Genomic DNA, 25,540 nt, shown 5'->3' on the forward strand with positions numbered 1-25,540 from the left:
AGTATAGTATGGTGGCCCCTTAAGGAAAAGGGATGTTCTTCTGAGAACAGTGAGGTGCACATTTTGGACAGAGAGGACAACTGGTTGGTAAGAGATATGAACGAGGCCAACTACATCAGACTATAAGAACCATCCTTGAACAAGGGTTGGGCCTTCCACACCACCTTTCTTCCCATATAATGCCATTATAATGTCTCTATCAAGTCAAATTGACAACAGTTCACACCTTCAGCCACGTGAGTCAAAATGCTTCAATGCTGCAATGGGACTACAAAAATGTAGGTTCTTTTTGTCTTCGTAACTCCCAGTTTTCCCTTTAAGTTGGACCTGATCTCATAAAGTGAAGGTCTACTATCTCTAGGTCTGGCAAGCTGTAAATTTATCGAGGTCATGGTATAGCATGTTATGGTGACCCTACACAGGAAATGGGATGTTCTTTTGAGGACAGTGAGGTGCACATTTTGGACAGAGAAGACAACTGGTTGGCATGGGCATGAAAGAGGCCATCTACATCAAATCTGAAACAAAATGAGGTGGTATCCAAAAGAATTGCGAGTTTGGAAGTCGATTTAGGAATTTTTTTTTTAGAGTAGAAAAAAGTACATCAATTCAACGTGTTTTGGGAGAAAAAAACTCTCGCTTCTTCAGGGGTATCTCCCGAAAGACCAGCCAATATGGTTTGGCCAAAGAAAAGAAGAAGACCACAAATGATCAACTCGGAAAAGCATTACTTATAAAACTCTCTAGTGCTCCTTTAAAGAAACTGGTCCGTGAGATCACCTTCTCTGGGAATGAACAGTCTCTATCGCAGCCTTTCTCAACTTTAGTCCCAGAAGAACCCTTTAAATAATTTGGAGACCCTTGCTAAAACCATTGAATTATTGGCCAGTGGGAACAATACCCCTCGTACAGTGGTGGTCAGAATGTTCCCCTCTCTCTGGTCTATGAGATCACCTTCTCTGGGAATTAAAAGTCTTAGCCTTTCTCAACCTTTTAATTCCAGAAAAACCCTTGAAATCATTTGAAGACCCTTGTTAAAACCATTGAATTGGTGGCCAGTGGGAACAATACCCCTCGTACAGTGGTGGTCAGAATGTTCCCCTCTCTCTGTATTTGGATTTTTTCCAAATATGTACTAGTAGGGCAACTGGTTTACCCTTAGAATTGGGCTTGTTGCTTGTTCATACATCTCCCCAAAATTGTATGCTTCTTGGAAAAAAGCTTGACAAATGGTGACAATGGTGAAAAAGGTGACAATGGTTCAGTGTTCTCTGAACACGCATGCTAAAAGCAGAAGAACGTTGACCATTGGGACCAAGTCCTAACTCTCCAGAATGTGCACAAATGGTCTGTTTGGAAATCCAACTAAAGAAAGCAATAACAGTGAAAAGATTGGAGGATAAGAATTGGACTACACAAAGAGGTCCACAAGAAGGGTTCCCATCTTACGTGGGAAGCAACTCGTGTTGACTTCAGCCAATAAAATGTCTTTAGGACTGTGAAGAAGGGCATAAAGGAATATTCCAATCTCTCATCGCCAGGAATACACCGTGCTACCACAAAATGGACCACAAGACCAGCCAATATGGTTTGGCAAAAGAAAGGAGGTAGACCATCAATGATCAACTCGAAAAAGGCCATTTTTGTAAGCCTTGAAAATACGGGTTCAGAAATCTGCAAATAAATCTTGATTAGGGCAATGAGCCCCAGAAAGAGTTCCTGGTGTTCCTTTCATAAAATGAACCTCACCTTGCAGCATTATTTATATCTTCCTAGTGCTCCTTTAAAGAAACAGGTCTATGAGATGATCTTCTCTGGGAATTAAAAGTCTCAGCTTTTCTCAACCTTTTAGGTCCAAGAAGAACCCTTGAAATAATTTGGAGACCCTTGCTAAAACCATTGATTTGGTGGCCAGTGGGAACAATACCCCTCGTACAGTGGTGGTCAGAATGTTCCCCTCTCTCTGGTCTGTGAGATCACCTTCTCTGGGAATTAAAAGTCTCAGCCTTTCTCAACCTTTTAGTTCCAAGAAGAACCATTGAAATAAGTTGGAGACCCTTGCTAAAACCATTGAATTGGTGGCCAGTGGGAACAATACCCCTCGTACAGTGGTGGTCAGAATGTTCCCCTCTGTGTGGTCTATGAGATCACCTTCTCTGGGAATTAAAAGTCTCAGCCTTTCTCAACCCCTTAGTTCCAAGAAGAACCCTTGAAATAAGTTGGAGACCCCTGTCAAAACATTTTATTGGTTGCCAATGGGAAGAATGTTCCCCCATACAATGGTGGTCAGAATACCACCCTTACGGACAGATAAAAATATCATTGGTGTCATGCATCTGACTCTGCCAAGTGGTGATGGCCCCAGAACAGTACACACACTACCAAATGGCATATCAATCAAGCACAGCTCAGGGAACCCCTAGCAACCTCTGTAGCAACCCTAAGGTTCCACGAAGCCATGTTTGAGAATGGCTGCTCAATCTCTTTCACAGTCTGCTCACTGCGCCTCCTGCAGGATTCCAGCTCACACTACAACCAGAAGAGACATTACGTATCCCTACAAGATCTTCACGATGGAAAATACTATGGAGACACCGACTCTTAATGATCACTAAACGGTGTTTCATTTCCCCATTGCTGCGAAGGGGGGCACGAGAATCCTATTTCTGCTGACGTTGGGGTTCTAGGGGTAAATTTTGGGGTACGGAGGAGTTGGGTGGTTTGGATACTCACAACCCTTGTAGATGTCTGTAGGGATCTGCACCGCTGTGTACGAATAATTAACTTTCGCCTTGAAGTTCAGATCGTCAGTAAAATCTAGCTTGAGGGAGTGGCTGGTCTCTCGTAGCTCCTCCTCCCCTTCTGGGTCATCCTGTTAAAGGAGATGTCAAATCAGGACAAAGAATAGCAGCAAAGATATACAATGTATTTGTTTTTTGCTTCATATATATATATATATATATATATACATACACACACACATACATACTGCATGTTGAAATGCGTTTTTCTATATTACAAAGTATATGAAATTTTTTTTGTATGTGTATATATATATATATATATATAATATATATATATACACACATACTACATGTTGAAATGCATTTTTTATATATTACAAAGTTTATGAAAAATATTTAAAAAAATATTTTTTTTTAAACTATATTCTTCAGATTTTTTTTAACATATAAAAAAGTCATTTTAAGATATATTGTTACCTATATTTGTAAATGCAGATTTGTATTTTTAAACACATACAATATATTTGAAATGTATTTATAAAAATATTTTTCATATAATTTGTAATAAAAACGCATTTCAACATACAGTATATATATATATATATATTTATTGAAATATATTTTGAAGTATATTGAACACGGCCAAAAATTGTAGCATTTCAAATATATGTCAATATATTTGGGAAGAATATTTTTTAAATATATTTCAAATATATATTTTTTTCCATGTGGGTTGGCCCGCTAGGCAAGTGGTTAAAAGGCATAGATGGTCCTCACGCAGTGGTGAGCCCTGTGAAACGCGTAGACCGTTTATTCTATTGTAACTTTGTTACGCCTGCTTTCATGTTTTTAGTGTGATTATTATATATGCCTACTGGCAATTTTATGTTGGATTTTTTGTAAAAAGAAAAAAAAAATGCTGGATTTGAAATGTATTTTGTCATATATATTTTCCTGTTGGTGTACATCAAGTCCCACTTTTTTGTTTGTCTTGTCTCAAGAGCAGGGCCCTCGAACCCCTCGTGTATTGTATTGTTACTGTCTTGTCTCATGTTCTGTCCCCCCTGCTACTGTACAGCGCTGAGCATAGCCTTTGGCGCTATATAAATACTCTATAATAATAATAATATATAATCGCCCGTGTAAAAATATATAAACTTCGAAATAAAAAAAAATAAAAAAATTCAACTAACACAATGAAACTCAAAAAAAAAATGCTGGATTTGAAATGTATTTTGTCATATATATTCTCCCGTTGGCGTACATCAAGTCCCACTTTTTTGTTTGTCTTGTCTATATAAATAAAACCATATAAGTCATCCGTGTAAAAATATATAAATTTCGAAATAAAAGAAAAAAAAATTAAACTAAAGCAATGATGGTACTTTGTGAATTTGCAGTGATACGTACGTATTCTGTGTCAGCCTTGGCGTCATAGTACTCGATATCTTCTTCCTGAAGGTACAAAAAAATAAGTAATTACGTGTCAGGGAAGCAGAATAATATGACATTTTTTCTATATTTTATGCAAATTTTAGTTTAGGAAAAACAAATTCGGATTAGTACATCACTATTAGGCCTCTTGCACACGGTACTGATGTTTGAACATCTGCTTTTTTTTTGTAATGTAATTTCAGGCGCTTGTTTTACGTGTATTCGTGTGTATTTATGCGTGTATTTGCGCACATATGTGCGTTCGTGCGTTTACATGTACAATATATGCTTAAGGAAAATGCATTAATATTTATGCTCATAGGCGTGTATTTAGGTGCATTTGCATTCAGTCGGCATAAATTACTGACCAAAAATGCAGATTTTCCTTCTTTTTTTATTTTTTTTATTACTTTTAGATTCCATTGGTATTGCAGCATTTTTCTATATTTTATTCAAATTTTAGTTTAGAAAAAAAAAAAATTCTGGTTAATACATCACTATTAGGCCTCTTGCACACAGTATTGATGTTTGAGCATCTGCTATTTTAAAAATGTAATTTCAGGCGCTCGTTTTGTGCGTATTCACGTGTATTTATGCGCGTATTTGTACGCATATGTGCATTCATGCATTCGCACGCACAATACATTCTTAGGGAAAATGCATTAACTAGTTGCCAACCGCAGATAGCCGAATGACGCCTACACTGCGGCTGGCCAGTTCTGGGAAGGCGTCATATGACGTCCTCCTAGAACGCGCTCTCCTGCGCACCCCCGGGGTGGACACAGCTGATCACGTGATGTGGTAAAAGGCCAATCACAGCGGCCTCTTACCATGTGATCAGCTGTGACCAATGACACGCTGATCACCGGGAAATGCAATTGCCGGTTCTCGGCTGCACTTTCCTCGCGCTGTCAGAACCTGAGGAAAGTACTGCCGAGAAACGGCAGCTGTCAGAGCGGGGATCGGCACCGATCATCAGGGCACTAATGATCAGTGCACTGATGATCGGTACCCACCAGTGCCACCCACCTGTGCCCACCAGTGCAGCCCAGCAGTGCTCCAAGTCAGTGCCACCAGTCAGTGCCCAGCGGTTGTGCCTGTCAGTGCCCAGCAGTTGCGCCAGTCAATGCCTAGCAGTGCCGCCAGTCAGTGCCCAGCAGTGATGCCAGTCAGTGCCACCTATCAGTGCTGCCTATCCACGACACCTCATTAGTGCTGCCTATCAGTGCCGCCTATCAGTGCCCTTCAGTGCTGCCTATCAGTGCCGATCAGTGCTGCCTATCAGTGCCCATCAGTGCTGCCTATCAGTGCCCATCAGTGCTGCCTATCAGTGCCCATCAGTGCTGCCTATCAGTGCCCATCAGTGCTGCCTATCAGTGCCGCCTATTAGTGCCCATCAGTGCTGCCTATCAGTGCCCATCAGTGCTGCCTATCAGTGCGCTTCAGTGCTGCCTATCAGTGCCCATCAGTGCTGCCTATCAGTGCCCATCAGTGCTGCCTATCAGTGCCGCCTATTAGTGCCCATCAGTGCTGCCTATCAGTGCCCATCAGTGCCACCTATTAGTGCCCATCAGTGCCGCCTATCAGTGCCATTCAGTGCTGCCTATCAGTGCCCATCAGTGCTGCCTATCAGTGCCGCCTATTAGTGCCCATCAGTGCTCATCAGTGCTGCCTATCAGTGCCCATCAGTGCCACCTATTAGTGCCCATCAGTGCTGCCTATCAGTGCCCATCAGTGCCCATCAGTGCCGCCTATCAGTGCCCATCAGTGCCGCCTATTAGTGCCCATCAGTGCCACATATTATTGCCCATCAGTGCCGCCTATCAGTGCCCATCAGTGCCGCCTATCAGTGCCCATCAGTGCCGCCTATCAGTGCCCATCAGTGCCGCCTATCAGTGCCCATCAGTGCCGCCTATCAGTGCCCATCAGTGCCACCTATCAGTGCCCATCAGTGCTGCCTCATCAATGCACATCAGTGAAGGAGAAAAATTACCTGTTTGAAACAATTTATAATGGAAACAAAGAAACTTTTTTTTTTTTCAACTTTTTTGCAATTGTTTTTGTTTATAGTGCAAAAAGTAAAGCGCCCAACAGCGATTAAATACCACCAAAAGAAAGCTCTATTTGTGAGAAAAAAATGATAAAAATTTAATCTGGGTACAGTGTTGCATGACCGCGCAATTGTCAATCAAAGTGCGACAGCGCTGAAAGCTGAAAATTGGCCTGGTAAAGAAGGGGGTGTAAGTGCCCGGTAGGCGAGGGGTTAATATTTATGCTCAAAGGCGCGCATTCGCACGCAAGCGGCGCAAATTACTGACCAAAAACGCAATTTCCCTTTTTTTCACTTTGTTACTTTTAGATTCCATTGTTATTGCAGCATTTTTTCTGTATTTTACGCAAATTTTAGATTAGGAAAAAAAAGATAAGGATTAGTACATCACTATTAGGCCTCTTGTACGCGGTATTGATGTTGAGCGTCTGCCTTTTTAAAAATGTAATTTCAGGCGCTCGTTTTACGTGTATTTGTTCATATTTATGCGTGTATTTGCGCACATATGTGCGTTTGTGAATTTACGCGCACAATATATTCTTAAGGAAAATGCATTAATATTGATGCTCATAGGCGCGTAGTTACGTGCATTTGCGTACAGTCGACCAAAAATGCAGATTTTCCTTTTTTTTCTTTTACTTTGTTACTTTTAGATTCTATTGTTATTTCGCCATTTTTTCTAGATTTTATGCAAATTTTAGTTTAAGAAAAAAAATTTGGATTAGCACATCACTATTAGACTTCTTGCGCACGGTATTGATGTTTGAGCGTCTATTTTAAAAATGTAATTTCAGGCGCTCGTTTTGTGCGTACTCACGTCTATTTATATGCGTATTTGCGTGCGTATGTGCGTTCTTGCATTTATGCGCACAATATATTCTTTGGAAAAATGCATTAATACTTATGCTCACAGGCAAGTATTCGCAAACATTTGCCCGCAGATGGCGTAAATTACTGACAAAAAATATAGATTTTCCTTTTTTGCCCATATTCAATAAATATATATATACTGTATGTTGAAATGCAATTTTAATTACAAAATATATGAAAGATATTTTAAAAAATACATTTCAAATATACTGTACGTCTTTAAAAATACAAATCTACATTTTTGAAATGCATTTACAAATACAAGTAAAAATATGTGTTCAAATTACATTTTTGTATGTTAAAATAAATCTGAATAATATATAAAAAAAATATATATTTTAAATAATATTTTTCATATAATTTGTAATATATAAAAAAGGCATATATATACTACATGTTGAAAAAAAAATGTGCAAAAAAATGCGTTAAAAACGTGGTGTGGTAACGTGTGAACGAGAAGTGTACACAATACAATACAAGCTCCGCCCTCTTCCTCTGCTTGGTGCTTTAGTTCCGCCCCCAAGTTTTTGATCTCAGTTTTTTTTTTTTTTTTAAATTGGCACTTTTACTCCCAATTTTTACAATGGGATCCACCTTCCATCGTGACGTCAGACGACCTCATTCACCTCACAACCTCTTCATGGAGAACCTCCTGTAGGGGATTCAACACCCACCATGGATGAGGCCTCCATGGGAGCTCCTCTCCTACGACACAGGAAGGGTAAAACAGAGAAGAGCTCCTGCCTACAGCTTCATGTCACCGAACAGAATCCGCCACGTCATCGTGGACACCGAGATTACCGAACACCTATCATCAAATGTACACATGCCGCAAACGACCAACACCAAGACATTATTGGGGAGCCGTGATTGACTCCAATACAACCAGAGGGAGGAGATACGGTTCATGCGTGTCATAGAAGAGCGGAAACGGTACGGCAAACACGGCAAGAATGCTGGAGGTCACGGCAAAACCAGTGATGGGAGATGGAGTGCCTTTGTGGAGTGAAATCCGGTCAGAAGGTCTGTGAAAGGGCCCTAAAGCGCCACAAAAGGTCTGCCAACTGAGGACTATACCTGGGAACTTGCTGGCTTTTGGACGAAGATGCCGGATTTTCATGCGGTTTATGGGCACATCTCCAGCCTGCCTAGTTTACTGGCTCATCTCCAACATGTCATAGTCTTCTGGCTCATCTCCAACATGTCATAGTTTACCAGTTCATCTCAGGCCTGTTAGAGTATACCAGACTCATCTCCAACATGTCATAGTCTTCTGGCTCATCTCCAACATGTCATAGTCTTCTGGCTCATCTCCGACACGTCATAGTCTACCGGCTCATCTCCGACACGTCATAGTCTACAGGCTCATCTCCGACACGTCATAGTCTACAGGCTCATCTCCGACACGTCATAGTCTACAGGCTCATCTCCGACACGTCATAGTCTACGGACTCATCTCCGACACGTCATAGTCTACTGGCTCATCTCCAACACGTCATAGTCTACTGGCTCATCTCCAACACATCATAGTCTACTGGCTCATCTCCGACACGTCATAGTCTACAGGCTCATCTCCGACACGTCATAGTCTACAGGCTCATCTCCGACATGTCATAGTCTACAGGCTCATCTCCGACACGTCATAGTCTACGGACTCATCTCCGACACGTCATAGTCTACGGACTCATCTCCGACACGTCATAGTCTACTGGCTCATCTCCAACACGTCATAGTCTACCGGCTCATCTCCGACACATAATAGTCTTTCGGCTCATCTCCAACTTGTCCTAGTTTACCGGCTCATCTCCAACTTGTCCTAGTTTACCGGCTCATCTCCGGCCTGTTATACTTTACCGGCTCATATCCGACACGTCATAATTTACCAGCTGATCTCTGACACGTCATAGTCTTTCGGCTCATCTCCAACTTGTCCTAGTTTACCAGTTCATCTCCATCCTGTCTTAGTCTCCTGACTCATCTCTGACTTGTCCTAGTTTACCGGTTCATTTCAGGCCTGTTAGAGTATACTGGGCTCATCTCCAACATGTCATACTTTACTGGCTCATCTCCGACATGTCATAGTCTTCCGGCTCATTTCCAACCTGTCATAGTCTTTTGGCTCATCTCCGACATGTCATAGTCTTCCAGCTCATCTCCAACTTGTCCTAGTTTACCGGTTCACTTCAGGCCTGTTAGAGTATACTGGGCTCATCTCCAACATGTCATAGTCTTCTGGCTCATCTCCGGCTTGTCATAGTTTACCGACTCATCTCCAACATGTCCTAGTTTACCGGTTCACTTCAGGCCTGTTAGAGTATACTGGGCTCATCTCCAACATGTCATAGTCTTCTAGCTCATCTCCAACTTGTCCTAGTTTACCGGTTCATCTCAGGCCTTTCGGAGTATACTGGGCTCATCTCCAACCTGCCATACTTTACTGTCTCATCTCCGACATGTCATAGTCTTCTGGCTCATCTCCAACTTGTTACAGTTTACCAGCTCATCTCCGACACGTCATAGTTTACCGGCTCATTTCCGACACGTCATAGTTTACCGGCTCATCTCCGACACGTCGTAGTTTACCGGCTCATCTCCGACACGTCATAGTTTACCGGCTCATCTCCGACACGTCATAGTCTTCCGGCTCATCTCCGACACGTCATAGTTTACCGGCTCATCTCTGACACGTCATAGTTTACCGGCTCATCTCCGACACGTCATAGTTTACCGGCTCATCTCCGACACGTCATAGTTTACCGGCTCATCTCCGACATGTCATAGTCTTCCGGCTCATCTCCGACTCGTCATAGTTTACCAGCTCATCTCCAACACGTCATAGTTTACCGGCTCATCTCCGACACGTCATAGTTTACCGGCTCATCTCCAACACGTCATAGTTTACCGGCTCATCTCCGACACGTCATAGTTTACCGGCTCATCTCCGACATGTCATAGTCTTCCGGCTCATCTCCGACACGTCATAGTCTTCCGGCTCATCTCCGACACGTCATAGTTTACCGGCTCATCTCCGACACGTCATAGTCTTCCGGCTCATCTCCGACATGTCATAGTCTTCCGGCTCATCTCCGACACGTCATAGTCTTCCGGCTCATCTCCGACATGTCATAGTCTTCCGGCTCATCTCCGACACGTCATAGTCTTCCGGCTCATCTCCGACACGTCATAGTTTACCGGCTCATCTCCGACACGTCATAGTTTACCGGCTCATCTCCGACATGTCATAGTCTTCCGGCTCATCTCCGACAAGTCATAGTCTTCCGGCTCATCTCCGACTCGTCATAGTTTACCGGCTCATCTCCGACATGTCATAGTTTACCGGCTCATCTCCGACACGTCATAGTTTACCGGCTCATCTCCGACATGTCATAGTCTTCCGGCTCATCTCCGACACGTCATAGTTTACCGGCTCATCTCCGACACGCCATAATTTACCGGCTCTTCTCAGGCCTGTTAGAGTTTACCGGCTCATCTCCAGCTCTCTGCAAATTTCACATACTGCACAGGTCAGGAGGGGGCGCTGTGGGTCATGATAAAGATGGGGTTGTGGTGGAGATGGTGCTTCTCTCCTTAGGTGTTGTCCAGAGACATATCCAAGGATTCCCTGTGGTGGCCATTACAGCTCCATCACCCAGGAAACCTAGGAAAGGGATGACCAATCAGAAGAGAGCACAGAAGTCACTCAATCCCAGACAGCCAATCAGGACAAAGGACACGGAGTAGGCAAACTCCTGAGGAGCCAATGGCAAGCAGGAGAGACAGAGAGAGAGGACGCTGGTGGAGACCAAGAGAGCACGAGGCGCACACAGACCACGGGAACCAATCAAGAGGGACAGGGAGAGGAAACACAAAGAGATTTCAGCCAATCAGGAGGGAGCTGGGAAAACAACACCCTCGTCTGTAACAAGCCTCCTTTCCCCGGATAGGCCAGGAATTCCCAGGAATGCCGATGATGGAATTGGGAGTGAGGATCTGCACCACGGGTGTCAACCTGGCGGCCCTCCAGCTGTTGCCAAACTACAAGTCCCATGAGGCATTGCAGGATTGACAGTTAAAAGCATGACTCCCAAGGGCAGATGCATGATGGGACTTGAAGTTCCGCAACAGCTGGAGGGCCGTCAGTTTGACATCCCTGATCTACACCCTCTGGTTCTTAAGGAGTTACACCCCGGTCACACTGGGTGCAAAGTGGCATGCGATTTGCCATGCCATGCGACTTGCAAATCGCATGTCAAGTCGCACTCTATTGTCCGCAATTACAGCGGTCCTATTGGTGCAGTTCTGACTTGACCAGCTGCAGCGATTTCTAAAGTAGTCCATGCGCTGCTATTGGTGCGATTTGTATAGACCTCTGCGTCAGATATCTTGCGAATCGCACCTGAAATCGGCAGTTCACCTGACTTTGAAATCCTGCGACTTTGCTGTAAGTTGCATGATTTCAAAGTTGGGCTTGATGTGAATGAGGGTAAGTCCCCGGTCACACTGGATGCGAATTGGCATGCGACTTGCATGCCATGCGACTTGCAAATCGCATTCCAAGTCACACCCTATGGTATGCAATTAGAGCGGTCCTATCGGTGCTGTTCCGACTTGGTCAAAGCCGCACTGATTTCCAAAGCAGTCCATGCGCGACTTTTGGTGCGATCTGCATAGACCTCTGCGTCAGATATCTTGCGAATCCCACCTGAAATCGGCAGTTCCCCTGACTTTGAAATCCTGCAACTTCGCTGTAAGTCCCCGGTCGCAGGAACGCATAAAGCGCCGTTCTGAGTTATCGCCAAACGTTCGGTGAAATGGTGGGGTCCCTGGGGGGAAGGGGGCCGCGGAGCGATCCAGGTAAACACGTCCATTTAGGAGCGCGGCGATAGGATAACACGCGGTTCGGTCGCTGCATCGCTCCCGTCATTCTCTGCATGTGCCGGGCTGCGTTTGCTCCATTGCTATTCCAGTCATTCAGCCCCCCCCCTCCTCCTTCCCGCGCTCTCCTCTGCGCGCTCTATTCCCCTCCCCCCCCCCTCGCCCTCTCCCTCCCTCCTCCGCTCTCTCATTGCCCCGCAGCGTAATGAAAGCTGACATTATATCAAACATTATAAAGACTCTCATTTGATGAGGATCATTCGTCAACACACAAACCTATTAACCAGCAGAAAAAAAAAAAAAAAAACACCCGTTCGCCGCTCCCGCCCCGCGCGCCGCGTGCATTCCGACCTCTCGCTGCAGACGGATCCTGACTGCTAATCGCAGCCTCCGCTCTACGCCAGCGAGGAGAAAAAAAAACATTTCAGGTGAACTCGGCGACAAGGTCACCGGCAAGGACGGAGCCGTCACGTTCCCCCCCCCCCTCACCACCACGTGCGGCCCCCCGTCTACCTGCCGCGGAGGTAGCGCTGCGTCGAGGATCTGTACGGAAACGCTCGGGAAGGCCGCTGGACGCCAATGGCGGATTCCGCAAACCGTTTTCCGTGATATTCATGGCAGAGAATGTTCGGGGCGTAAAGGAAAAGAAATGTTTCTGGGAGTAAACGGGCGCATCGATCCGCCAGCCATACCGCGGGAAAACGGGCGGGCGGCGTGTGCCGGCAGGCCGGCGTTCGCCGCTAAGCGTTTTGTACAGCGCTGCGCAAACTGTCGGCGCTAAATAAATCCCGGATAATAATAGAATAATGACAACGAAGGATAAAAGATACAAAGGAACGCAACAATGTATTGTATTCATCTCTTTGCTGCTTCTCCTTTCACTGTCCAGTCACAGGATGAGGCTGGGCACTTAAAAATGGGTGGTCACCTGAGGACATCTAGCGGCAGAAAAGGAGTGCTGCAGGGGGCGGCTCTGGACTAGAGCTGAATACTGCAGCACAGTCAACAGAAGGAGAGAGCAGAGTGACAAAGAAATGAGCTCATCTATGTGCTGCTTCTCCTTTCACTGTCCAGTCACAGGATGGGGCTGGGCACTTAGAAGTGGCTTTAATGATGCTGGTGGTCACCTGAGGACATCTAGCGGCAGAAAAGGAGTGCTGCAGGGGGCGGCTCTGGGTTAAAGCTGAATACTGCAGCAAAGTTGACAAAAGGAGAGAGCAGAGTGACAAAGAAATTAGCTCATCTATGTGCTGCTTCTCCTTTCACTGTCCAGTCACAGGATGGTGTTTGGGCTCTTAGAAGTGGCTTTAATGATGATGGTGGTCACCTGAGAACATCTAGCAGCAGAAAAGGAGTGCTGCAGGGGGCGGCTCTGGACTAGAGCTGAATACTGCAGCACAGTCAACAGAAGGAGAGAGCAGAGTGACAAAGAAATGAGCTCATCTATGTGCTGCTTCTCCTTTCACTGTCCAGTCACAGGATGGGGCTGGGCACTTAGAAGTGGCTTTAATGATGCTGGTGGTCACCTGAGGACATCTAGCGGCAGAAAAGGAGTGCTGCAGGGGACGGCTCTGGGTTAAAGATGAATACTGCAGCAAAGTTGACAGAAGGAGAGAGCAGAGTGACAAAGATATTAGCTCATCTCTTTGCTGCTTCTCCTTTCACTGTCCAGTCACAGGAAGAGGCTGGGCACTTAGAAGTGGCTTTAATGATGATGGTGGTCACCTGAGAACATCTAGCGGCAGAAAAAGAGTGCTGCAGGGGGCAGCTCTGGGTTAAAGCTGAATACTGCAGCAAAGTTGACAGAAGGAGAGAGCAGAGTGACAAAGATATTAGCTCATCTCTTTGCTGCTTCTCCTTTCACTGTCCAGTCACGGGATGGGGCTGGACACTTAGAAGTAGCTTTAATGATGCTGGCGGTCACCTGAGGACATCTAGCGGCAGAAAAGGAGTGCTGCAGGGGGCGGCTCTGGACTAAAGCTGAATACTGCAGCAAAGTTGACAGAAGGAGAGAGCAGAGTGACAAAGAAATGAGCTCATCTATGTGCTGCTTCTCCTTTCACTGTCCAGTCACAGGATGGGGCTGGACACTTAGAAGTAGCTTTAATGATGCTGGCGGTCACCTGAGGACATCTAGCGGCAGAAAAGGAGTGCTGCAGGGGACGGCTCTGGGTTAAAGATGAATACTGCAGCAAAGTTGACAGAAGGAGAGAGCAGAGTGACAAAGATATTAGCTCATCTCTTTGCTGCTTCTCCTTTCACTGTCCAGTCACGGGATGGGGCTGGGAAAAAGTAATTAAAACTAATATAATAAATAATAATAACAGCAAAAAGAATAGATTAAAATAAATAAATGAATAATAATAAAAATAATTTAGATAAAACTGAAATAAAATTAATATAAAATATATACTTCTAGGGGCAACAATGGAAACAATGATAGATTTTATTATGTGTGCAAAAACCTCAATAAACGTCGTGGCAGACCAGCGGTGACAACACATTGTAATTCCCGGACATATGAAGGGAATGAGGACTGCGGACAGAAGCCCAGGAACCCCGATGGAGCTGCGATGATCCTTTCTCGGCCGGCTTTTTGAATTTCTACTAAACATTTGTACACTGGGAGGTCTCCCTTTTCTCTCATCCTCCTTCCCTAACCGCATCCTCTAGTGCCTGAAACATGTCGGGGTGGGGTGCACATTGCCTGCAGGGTGTACAATGGAGGCGCCCCCCCCTTCTGATTTGTGGAATTCCGGGAAGATCATATACAGAAGGATCACAGATCTGATATTAGAAACGTTTCATTGTTTCTCCCGGATTGAAGGATTTCTGCTTTGTCATTGGCTGAGACGCTTCGTATCGCGGCGGCCGCGTCCCCTCGCTTCCCGTGACACAAGACGCTCTAATTATGTGAAGGTCACATCTCAGGGACAGAGGACGTTCCATTCCGGCGCAGAGAATCCAAATGACACAAATTTACCCCACGAGGAGCCGGCGGCTGGCCGAGCGAACGATCGCTCACATCATGTCATCCTGCCGAGTCCGAGCAAATCCCTCATCATCCCTCCAGTGCCGGCGGCCATGAAATCGCCAACATGGCTGCCAGCCGGAACTGCGCTATCCCGCCGCTTATCGATGTGACCTCCGACCTCCTCTTCAGACTTGCACAGGTGTACCGGCTCCTCCCCTTCAGTCTTGCACAGGTGTAACGGCTCCTCCCCTCCAGTCTTGCACAGATGTACCGGCTCCTCCCCTTCAGTCCTGCACAGGTGTACCGGCTCCTCCCCTTCAGTCCTGCACAGGTGTATCGGCTCCTCCCCTTCAGTCCTGCACAGGTGTACCGGCTCCTCCCCTTCAGTCCTGCACAGGTGTACCGGCTCCTCCCCTTCAATCTTGCACAGGTGTACCGGCTCCTCCCCTTCAGTCCTGCACAGGTGTACCGGCTCCTCCCCTTCAATCTTGCACAGGTGTACCGGCTCCTCCCCTCCAATCTTGCACAGGTGTACCGGCTCCTCCCCTTCAGTCCTGCACAGGTGTATCGGCTCCTCCCCTTCAGTCCTGCACAGGTGTACCGGCTCCTCCCCTTCAGTCCTGCACAGGTGTACCGGCTCCTCCCCTTCAGTCCTGCACAGGTGTACCGGCTCCTCCCCTTCAATCTTGCACAGGTGTACCGGCTCCTCCCCTTCAGTCTTGCACAGGTGTAGCGGCTCCTCCTCTTCAGTCTTGCACAGGTGTAACAGCTCCTCCCCTTCAGTCCTGCACAGGTGTACTGACTCCTCCCCTCCAGTCTTGCACAGGTATACCGGCTCCTCCCATCCAGTCTTGCACAGGTGTACTGGCTCCTCCCCTCTAGTCTTTCACAGGTGTACCAGCTCCTCCCCTCCAGTCTTGCACAGGTGTAGTGGCTCCTCCCCTCCAGTCTTGCACAGGTGTACCGGCTCCTCCCCTGGACTGAAATAGCTTCCTCTGATGCCACTGCAGCTGTGAGCTTCTCACAAGAGAACGCCCAGCATCATCTAGCGCTTTCCTCCCCAGCTTGACTGTCCCTGGCCCCGCCCCTTTCATTAATTGGATTTTAGTTCTTCCAATCATGGGGGCTCCACATCACATGTGGGCGTTACTTCCCTCCCAGCAACCATGATCTGTCTGCACTGCATAGGGAACAACAGAGGCCCAGTGATGACCTCACTGGGTCCATAATAAATAATTGAATAATGTCATTAGCATTCGGGAGGAGCTGAACTGAAAGTGTCACATGATGGCCAGCTTGTGCGAGGAGCCACTTATCTGCTGTTTCAGAAGAAAAATTGTCCCTTTTTGTATACTGGATAAAGCCAGATCAGCCGCGGCGTAGCGAAGACTGACCACACCGGGCGTTCACATTAAATGTGCTGCAGCAGCGTGCTGAATCCATGGATCAAAGTGGACCTGTCATCAGATATATTTTGTAATGCTCACTAATGAATCCGTGTGACCCTCCCCCTCCCAAGGACCTATCACCTCCAATGAGATCACAGGGCTCCCCCTGACAACGCCTTCATCTGACTTTCTCCAAATGGACGCGCCATCTTTGTTCAGGCATCATCCAGGACTGGCTACAGAGGTACAATGTACAGTCTGATCAATAAGGGAGGGAAGACTGAGGAAATGCTTCCTCCTCTTCTACAAAGTTACAATGTACAGTCTGATCACTGGGGGAGGAGACTGAGGAAATGCCTCCTCCTCCTTCTACAAAGTTGCAATGTACAGTCTGATCACTGGGGGAGGGACTGAGGAAATGCCTCCTCCTTCTACAAAGTTACAATGTACAGTCTGATCACTGGGGGAGGGGAGACTGAGGAAATGCTTCCTCCTGCCTGCAGCAGACTGATGACATCATCTCAGCCTAGGCCAAGTCACTGGCTGGCTTTTTAATGAGAAGAGGTGGAGCATTTTTGATGGATGATCCCGCTGCTGTATGTTGTATGTTATATGCTGTATGTTGTATGACTGGACAGGTGAAGGAATTCTCCCCGGATATTGGATCCCTGGGTGGGGTAGGATCGTATGTTGTATGATTGGACAGGTGAAGGAATTCTCCCCAGATATTTGATCCCTGGGTGGGGTAGGATCGTATGTTGTATGTTGTATGATTGGACAGGTGAAGGAATTCTTCCCGGATATTGCATCCCTGGGTGCGGTAGGATCGTATGTTGTATGTTGTATGATTAGACAGGTGAAGGAGTTCTCCCCGGATATCGCATCCCTGGGTGTGGTAGGATCGTATGTTGTATGTTATATGTTGTATGATGTATGATTGGACAGGTGAAGGAGTTCTCCCCGGATATTGCATCCCTGGGTGCGGTAGGATGGAGGCGCCCCGCGCCCGCCATCTTCCACTGACTGCCATGCAGCAATCAGAATGATTAGGAGGCCCCATGTAGGGGTGCAATCAGTGACCAGGACAGACGGAGGGGGAAGGGGATCGGCGGCTCATGTCACACATTAGACTTCGCCGCCATCTGTCTGCGCCGGGCATTGATGGAAGGCCAGGACTGGCTGGCATTATGACCGGGCAGGGGAAGGGGGAGGGGGGCACTGGACATCTGGAGAGAGCGGCAATCAGTGCTGGAGAGGAGGGCGCGGCGGCCGGCCAAGTCAGCTATGAAATGAAATGCTCAGATAATGCCGCACTTCGCCAACGCCGGCTCAGGTGATAACGCCGAGCGCCATTTGGTGGCAACAAAACCTTTATTATCTCAGTAAATTCCGACTGTGGATGAAGAAGGATCAGCTAAATATTCTGCCCCAAAAGCTGCCCATATACATGGGATAACGGGAGGAAGAAACGAGAGATTTCCAGTACAAGTTCCTTCACACAGTACAATCTGATTGCACAATCTCCTTCAGAATTACCACCAATCTGGTACACACTGTAGGTTCATACTGTCCGAGATTTTCAGGGCTGAGTCCTACCAAGATGGTGTCCATGTCCCAGGATCACAGATTCAAGCGTATTGGAGCTACGGCACATGCCCAGCAACTAAAGAAAGCATCAGTTGCGGGGATCGGGGCCCTGCGTATTTAGAGGCGGGGGTCTGGGCAGGAGCAACCATGAAGTTGGCATGATGGGTTGTCCAAACATATTTAGAGGCGGGGGTCTGGGCAGAAGCAACCATGAAGTTGGCATGATGGGTTGTCCCTACATATTTAGAGGCGGGGGTCTGGGCAGAAGCAACCATGAAGTTGGCATGATGGGTTGTCCCTACATATTTAGAGGCGGGGGTCTGGGCAGAAGCAACCATGAAGTTGGCATGATGGGTTGTCCCTACATATTTAGAGGCGGGGGTCTGGGCAGAAGCAACCATGAAGTTGGCATGATGGGTTGTCCCTACATATTTAGAGGCGGGGGTCTGGGCAGAAGCAACCATGAAGTTGGCATGATGGGTTGTCCCTACATATTTAGAGGCGGGGGTCTGGGCAGAAGCAACCATGAACTTGGCATGATGGATTGTCCCTACATGTTTAGAGGCGGGGGTCTGGGCAGAAGAAACCATGAAATTGGCATGATGGGTGGTCCCTGCATATTTGGAGGTGGGGTCTGGGCAGAAGCAACCATGAGGTTGGCATGATGGGTTGTCCTTACATATTTAGAGGCAGGGGTCTGGGTAGAAGCAACCATGAGGTTGGCATGATGGGTGGTCCCTGCATATTTGGAGGTGGGGGTCTGGGCAGAAGCAACCATGAGGTTGGCATGATGGGTTGTCCCTACATATTTAGAGGCGGGGGTCTGGGCAGGAGCAACCGTAAATTGGGCATGATGGGTTGTCCCTACATATTTAGAGGCGGGGGTCTGGACAGAAGCAACGATGAAGTTGGCATGATGGGTGGTACCTGCATATTTGGAGGTGGGGTCTACGCAGAAGCAACCATGAGGTTGGCATGATGGGTTGTCCAAACATATTTAGAGGCGGGGGTCTGGGCAGGAGCAACCGTAAATTGGGCATGATGGGTGGTCCCTGCATATTTGGAGGTGAGGTCTGGGCAGAAGCAACCATGAAGTTGGCATGATGGGTTGTCCAAACATATTTAGAGGCGGGGGTCTGGGCAGAAGCAACCATGAACTTGGCATGATGGGTGGTACCTTCATATTTGGAGGTGGGGTCTGGGCAGAAGCAACCATGAGGTTGGCATGATGGGTTGTCCCTACATATTTAGAGGCGGGGGTCTGGGCAGGAGCAACCGTAAATTGGGCATGATGGGTGGTCCCTGCATATTTAAGGAAGGGGTCTGGGCAGGACCAACCAGAAAGTAGGCAGGATGGGGGGTCCCTGCATATTTGGAGGTGTGGTCTGGGCAGAAGCAACCATGAAGTTGGCATGATGGGTTGTCCCTTCATATTTAAGGAAGGGGTCTGGGCAGGACCAACCTGAAAGTAGGCAGGATGGGGGGTCCCTGCATATTTGGAGGCGGGGTCTGGGCAGGACCAGCCATAAAGTGGGCTTTTATGGGTTGTCCCTGCATATTAAGAGGCGGGGTCTAGGTGGGATATGGGCACAACCATGGATGTGGGCCCTGGTGCACAATGTTGGTAGGTGCGATGTGGATCCTCCATAACAGGCGGGCCCTCCTTATGTATATCTGCCAGGAAATCTAAAGCAGATTGAAGAAAGGTTGTACAATCAGATTGTCTGTCATTATTGACGCGTTCTTTTTCCTCCCACGAATTAAACTTTCTGGTATTCGATCCCCTGCGCAGTTTTTATTCTTTGCGCTATAAAAAAAAAAAGACCAACAATTTTGAGGAAAAAAAACAATATTTTTGACTTTTTGCTATTAAACACGTCCAGTAAAAAAAATTTAAAAATCAAATTTCGTCATAAATTTTGGCCAAAATGTCTCCCGCTCCGTGTTTACGCTAAAGAAAATAAATCCCGATACGTGGAAATTAATTAGTTGCCGTGAAAGTTATAGCGTCTACAAGTGGCGGTATAGATACTGGGATTTTTTATTTTTTTTTACTAGTAATGGCGGCGATCAGCGACTTATAGCGGGACTGCGACAAGCATTCTGACACTGGGGGGGAACTGACTTGGTGTCACTGACATCCCCAGGTACACCAACACAGGGATCTGTGCTAATAAAAAGCACCGACACTGTACTAATGGCACTGGGCAGGAAGGGGTTAAGGTGGGGTGATCAAAGGGTTAACTGTGTGCTGTTTTACTATGAGGCTGTGTTTCACTGTGAGTATGCTGCTTTGTATGGTAAGCAGTGTGCAGTAATGGTAAGGGGTGCTGGGGTGCGCTGGAAGGTCTATTCATGATGGTTTCCGGTGATCTATTGTTACTGGAGGGGATCTATTTTTGCATGGTGGGGGGAGGAGGGGGATCTATTTTTTTACTGCTTTTCTTGTTATTAACACCTTCCATAAAAATTGTTTTGCACCACAAAATGATAATTGTCTCTGTATTCTCTAAAACAGCGTTTTTCAACCACTGTGCCGCGGCACACTAGTGTGCCGTGAGATATTGTCTGGTGTGCCGTGGGAAAAATTCCAATTTCATCTGTAACATGTGGCTTCGGCTCACAAATAGACCAATCATTAGAATCTAATGATTCAGTGGTCGGCAAGCCGCGGCTCGCGAGCCACATGCGGCTCTTTACCCAGTCTAATGCGGCTCTTCTGTGTGCCGGGCGCCTGCTCCCCTCCCTCCTCTCGGTCGGCCGCTCCCCTGCCTCCTCTCGGTTGGCAGCCCCAAAAGTCCGCGCGGACCTTTTAATCCGGCTTGCGGATGTGGCTGTCAGGATGTGTGTAGGCGGGGCAGCGTGCCGAACGTGAGGGGAGGGGAGCTAGGCTCCTCTCACAGTCCGCCCTGAAGACCCGAACGGCGCGGGAAGACAGCGAGAGGAACGCAAAAGGTAAGTGAATTGACACGGGGGACTTGGCTTACTAGAAGGGGGGGGGGGGAATAGTACTGTGGGGGATGAAATACTATATGAGGGATGAATTACTTTATGAGGGATGAAATACTATATGGGGGGATGAAATACTATATGGGGGATGAATTACTATATCAGGGATGAATTACTATATGAGGGATGAAATACTATATGGGGGGATGAAATACTATATGGGGGGATGAAATACTATATGGGGGGATGAATTACTATATGAGGGATGAAATACTATATGGGGGGATGAAATACTATATGAGGGATGAAATACTATATGGGGGATGAATTACTATATGAGGGATGAATTACTGTATGAGGGATGAAATACTATATGGGGGGATGAAATACTATATGAGGGATGAAATACTATATGAGGGGATGAAATACTATATGGGGGGATGAAATACTATATGGGGGATGAAATACTATATGAGGGATGAAATACTATATGAGGGATGAAATACTATATGAGGGATGAATTACTATATGAGGGATGAAATACTATATGGGGGGATGAAATACTATATGGGGGGATGAAATACTATATGGGGGGATGAAATACTATATGAGGGATGAATTACTATGGGGGATGAATTACTATATGGAGGATGAATTACTATATGGGGGATTAATTACTATGCTTACTATGGGGGAATATTACTATACTTACTATGGATGACACATACACATCATTCATCTACTCTTGGTCCGGCCCCCGGGTCCAATTATAAAATACTTTATTATTTCATAATAAAGTAATTATAAAATAATTTCTTTGTGTTTGATTCCTATTCAAGAGAATTACTTTATATATAGTCAATATAGGCACAGAGGTAAATTTTTTTAACATTTTCTAATGGTGGTGTGCCTCGTGATTTTTTTCATGAAAAAAGTGTGCCTTTGCACAAAAAAGGTTGAAAAACACTGCTCTAAAAGGATCTGCATGGGGGGGGTGGAACCAAGGATCACCAAAGGATCTGCACTTGGGGGGGGTGGAACCAAGAATCACCAAAGCATACTAAAAGCTGACCACCAAGTACTAGGTTAGGGGGGCTCTCCTGGGGAGCGGGGGAGGGGAGAGAGCAAATATGCTAATTAGATACAATACTCTCCCTAAGTTAAAATAGTATGGTCCAAACTCATCATTATTGATGGAAGCGGGGGATGGTGGAAGGGGTGATCCATTGGACCAGTGTGTGTCTGACCCAACAAACTTAGCAGGCATCTGGGAAAAAGTAGGAGTTTTGTGGGTGGGGAATGTGTCAGAAAAAGTTGCATATTTTTAAATAATCATGCTTCTTCAGCCAAGGAAAGGAGTATGCAAATTAGGATTGGATCAGAACACTCTCCCTAATGTGAAACAACAAGGAAAGCAGTATGCAAATTAGGGTGACCATAGTCCTTTGCAATTGGATCAGAACACTCTCCCTAATGTGGAACAACAATAAAAGGAGTATAGCTGGATACCTTCAAGTTCATCAAGGAGCAGGGGCTGCAGGGAGTCAAGCCTGACTTGTGGAAACCAAAGACCATTTACAAGCTCATCCGAGCAAGTGACATTTTGGAGTCGGTTCCAGGCCTGCCTTCAGGCACCTGCAAGGTGGTCTGGAGGAATGTTTCTTCCAACATCCTCACCAACAGGCACAAGGACCTGGCATGGATGGCAATCCAAGTGGGGTTGCCTCTCAGGACATTTATGCATGCCAGGAACCTGAGCAGATACAGACACTGCCCCTTCTGCATCATCCATGAGGAAACGTCTCACCACGTTTTCTGGGAGTGCTCATTTGCTCAGGCCCTGTTGGGGGCCCTGGAACCTGAACTCAAGGACTTTGTGCCACAGACAGCCATCACTCACTTTGGGGTGTTGAATGGACTGTTCTGTGGAACTTTTTCTTTGGAGGACATTGACGGCGCCTGGCGGGTGCTGTGCTGTTTTAAGGACGCTTTATGGTGCGCCAGAAAGCGCCTCATCCACCAGCGGGAGAGGATGTCCATTGAGGACTGCCGCAGACTGATCCTCAGTCTGCTCAGAGACTATTCCTTGTTGGACTTTAAGGAGGAAGAGGACGTCTGAAGATTTCCCCCTACTCCCCCTTGCATGTCTTTGTCCCTTCAATAAAGCTTCGGGCCTGTGGTTTCCCCCTTCCCTCCCCTTCCCCCCCACACACCCGATGCCTATTGTTGATAGTGTTTTTTTTTTCAGTTATCGTTTTCGTGCATGACATAGTGACTAGGAAATGTATATCGTATTAGGATGCTACAGTTTTTGGGGTAAGCGGCGTCATGCATGACGTGGTGATCCGGGGGATTCATCCTCCGTGCACATCACGTCAGGCATCATACCGCTGAGCGAATGTATTTATTTGCCTGAATGTATTTATCGTATGTTTGGAACTGTATTGCTATGTGGTGCGCTGCGTCGCAGTACAGGGTGAGATGTACCCCGATTACACGTAACATGTTGTTTTTGATGCTTCTGCAATAAAAGTATCTTTTCAATCAAAAAAACTTAGCAGGCATCTGGGAAAAAGTAGGAGTTTTGTGGGTGGGGAATGTGTCAGAAAAAGTTGCATATTTTTAAATAATCATGCTTCTTCAGCCAAGGAAAGGAGTATGCAAATTAGGATTGGATCAGAACACTCTCCCTAATGTGAAACAACAAGGAAAGCAGTATGCAAATTAGGGTGACCATAGTCCTTTGCAATTGGATCAGAACACTCTCCCTAATGTGGAACAACAATAAAAGGAGTATAGCTGGATACCTTCAAGTTCATCAGGGAGCAAGGGCTGCAGGGAGTCAAGCCTGACTTGTGGAAACCAAAGACCATTTACAAGCTCATCAGAGCAAGTGACATTTTGGAGTCGGTTCCAGACACCTGCAAGGTGGTCTGGAGGAATGTTTCTTCCAACATCCTCACCAACAGGCACAAGGACCTGGCATGGATGGCAATCCAAGTGGGGTTGCCTCTCAGGACATTTATGCATGCCAGGAACCTGAGCAGATACAGACACTGCCCCTTCTGCATCATCCACGAGGAAACGTCTCACCACGTTTTCTGGGAGTGCTCATTTGCTCAGGACCTGTTGGGGGGCCCTGGAACCGGAACTCAAGGACTTTGTACCACAGACAGCCATCACACACTTTGGGGTGTTGAATGGACTTTTCTATGGAACTTTTACTCTGGAGGACATTGACGGCGCCTGGCGGGTGCTGTGTTGTTTTAAGGACGCTTTATGGTGCGCCAGGAAGCGCCTCATCCACCAGCGGGAGAGGATGTCCATTGAGGACTGCCGCAGACCGGTCAGGGACTATACCTTGATGGACTTTAAGGAGGAAGAGGACGTCTGAAGATCTCCCCTTCCCCCTACTCCCCCCTGCGTGTCTTTGTCCCTTCAATAATGCTTCGGGCCTGTGACCCCTTTTCCCCTCTCCCCGCCCCCCCCACACACCCGATGCTTATTGTAAACTGTACTAATCGTAACTTGCATGATTTTGTGATTACGGGAAATGTGTTTTAAGCATGCTATGGTCTCGGGGTAAGCAGCGTTATACATGACGTGATGGTCTGGGGATTCGTCCGCCACGCACATCACGTCAGGCATCATACCGCTGAGCGAATGTATTTATTGTATGCCTGGAACTATATTGCAATGTGGTGTCTTATGCGCTGCGTCGCAGTACAGGGTGAGATGTACCCCGATTACGAATATTGTGTTTTTTTATACTTCTGTAAATAAAGTATATTTTTCAATCAAAAAAACAATAAAAGGAGTATGGCAAATGGAGGAAAAAAAAAAAAAAGAGTGTGTTGGTATGTAAATTAGGGTGATGATTGGTTGTGTAGTACCCCTGCTGGAAGGATGGGGGTCCTGATGGTTAGTACAGGCTGGAACAAAAACCGAAGTGCCCACAGGCTGTTGGGGACCGGGAGTAATTCCCCCTGGAAAACCGGAGGGGCCCAGTACCTCCTGGTTTGAATGGATCTACCTTGTCTGGCCAGGGGCCGGGGAGGCAGAAAGTCCGTGGACCAGTGCCCCCTAAGAGTGGTCGCCTCAGGGGTGCTCCTAGTAACACTTAGGGGTGGGACCCCAACGTGTGAAAAGGCACATGGTCACTGGTCCCAACACTTTTCCTGCACTGCGCCCTTTAGGGCTAGGCCCTTTGGCTAAGTCCTGGGCAATGTTTATGCTACGGGCCTCAGGGCCTCACCAGGGCACAATTGCACGGCCACTTATTTATTTTTTATTTATTTAACTTATTTTTCTCCCACGTTTGTTCACTTTCACTTTTGTGTGTTTTTTTTTTCTCATGGATGGTAGGGTGTGGGTCCTTGGGCCTACCCTGACGTCTAGGGGGAGGATGTGTGGACTTTTGGTTCCTTCCTCCCCTGTTCCTGGGGGGTTTTCTCTTTGGGAGAGCCCCCTTACCAAGTACTTGGTGGCTGGCTTAGGTTGGCCACAAGGAAAGGGGTCCACCAGGCCTTTTGGCTAGGAGGACCATATGGGAACCTTAATCCCTGTCAGGAGCTTCGGGGGATCAGGGTAGAGGTCCTACCCCTTTGGGGGGTGAACAAAGCACACCCCCTAAGTGCACTTTTTTGTTTTGGTGTTTTACACTGGCATG

General features: G+C 46.8%; 1 protein-coding gene across 1 annotated transcript in view; it reads right to left on the reverse strand.

Annotated features, from left to right (window-relative positions):
• LOC149431346 (voltage-dependent calcium channel subunit alpha-2/delta-2-like) overlaps positions 1–25,540 on the reverse strand; it is a gene marked incomplete at its 5' end in the record, with an annotated part of 141,622 nt that overhangs the window by 107,820 nt on the left and 8,262 nt on the right. The window contains 2 exons of the mRNA XM_089665644.1: positions 2,734–2,872; positions 4,155–4,199. Of these exons, the coding sequence (XP_089521770.1) occupies positions 2,734–2,872; positions 4,155–4,199 (184 nt within the window). The remainder of the gene's footprint in view (positions 1–2,733; positions 2,873–4,154; positions 4,200–25,540) is intronic.

Source organism: Staurois parvus, unplaced genomic scaffold (assembly GCF_062004578.1).
Source record: "Staurois parvus isolate SC_StPar_1 unplaced genomic scaffold, SC_StPar_1.0 ptg002284l, whole genome shotgun sequence".
NCBI classification, from domain to species: Eukaryota; Metazoa; Chordata; class Amphibia; order Anura; family Ranidae; genus Staurois; species Staurois parvus.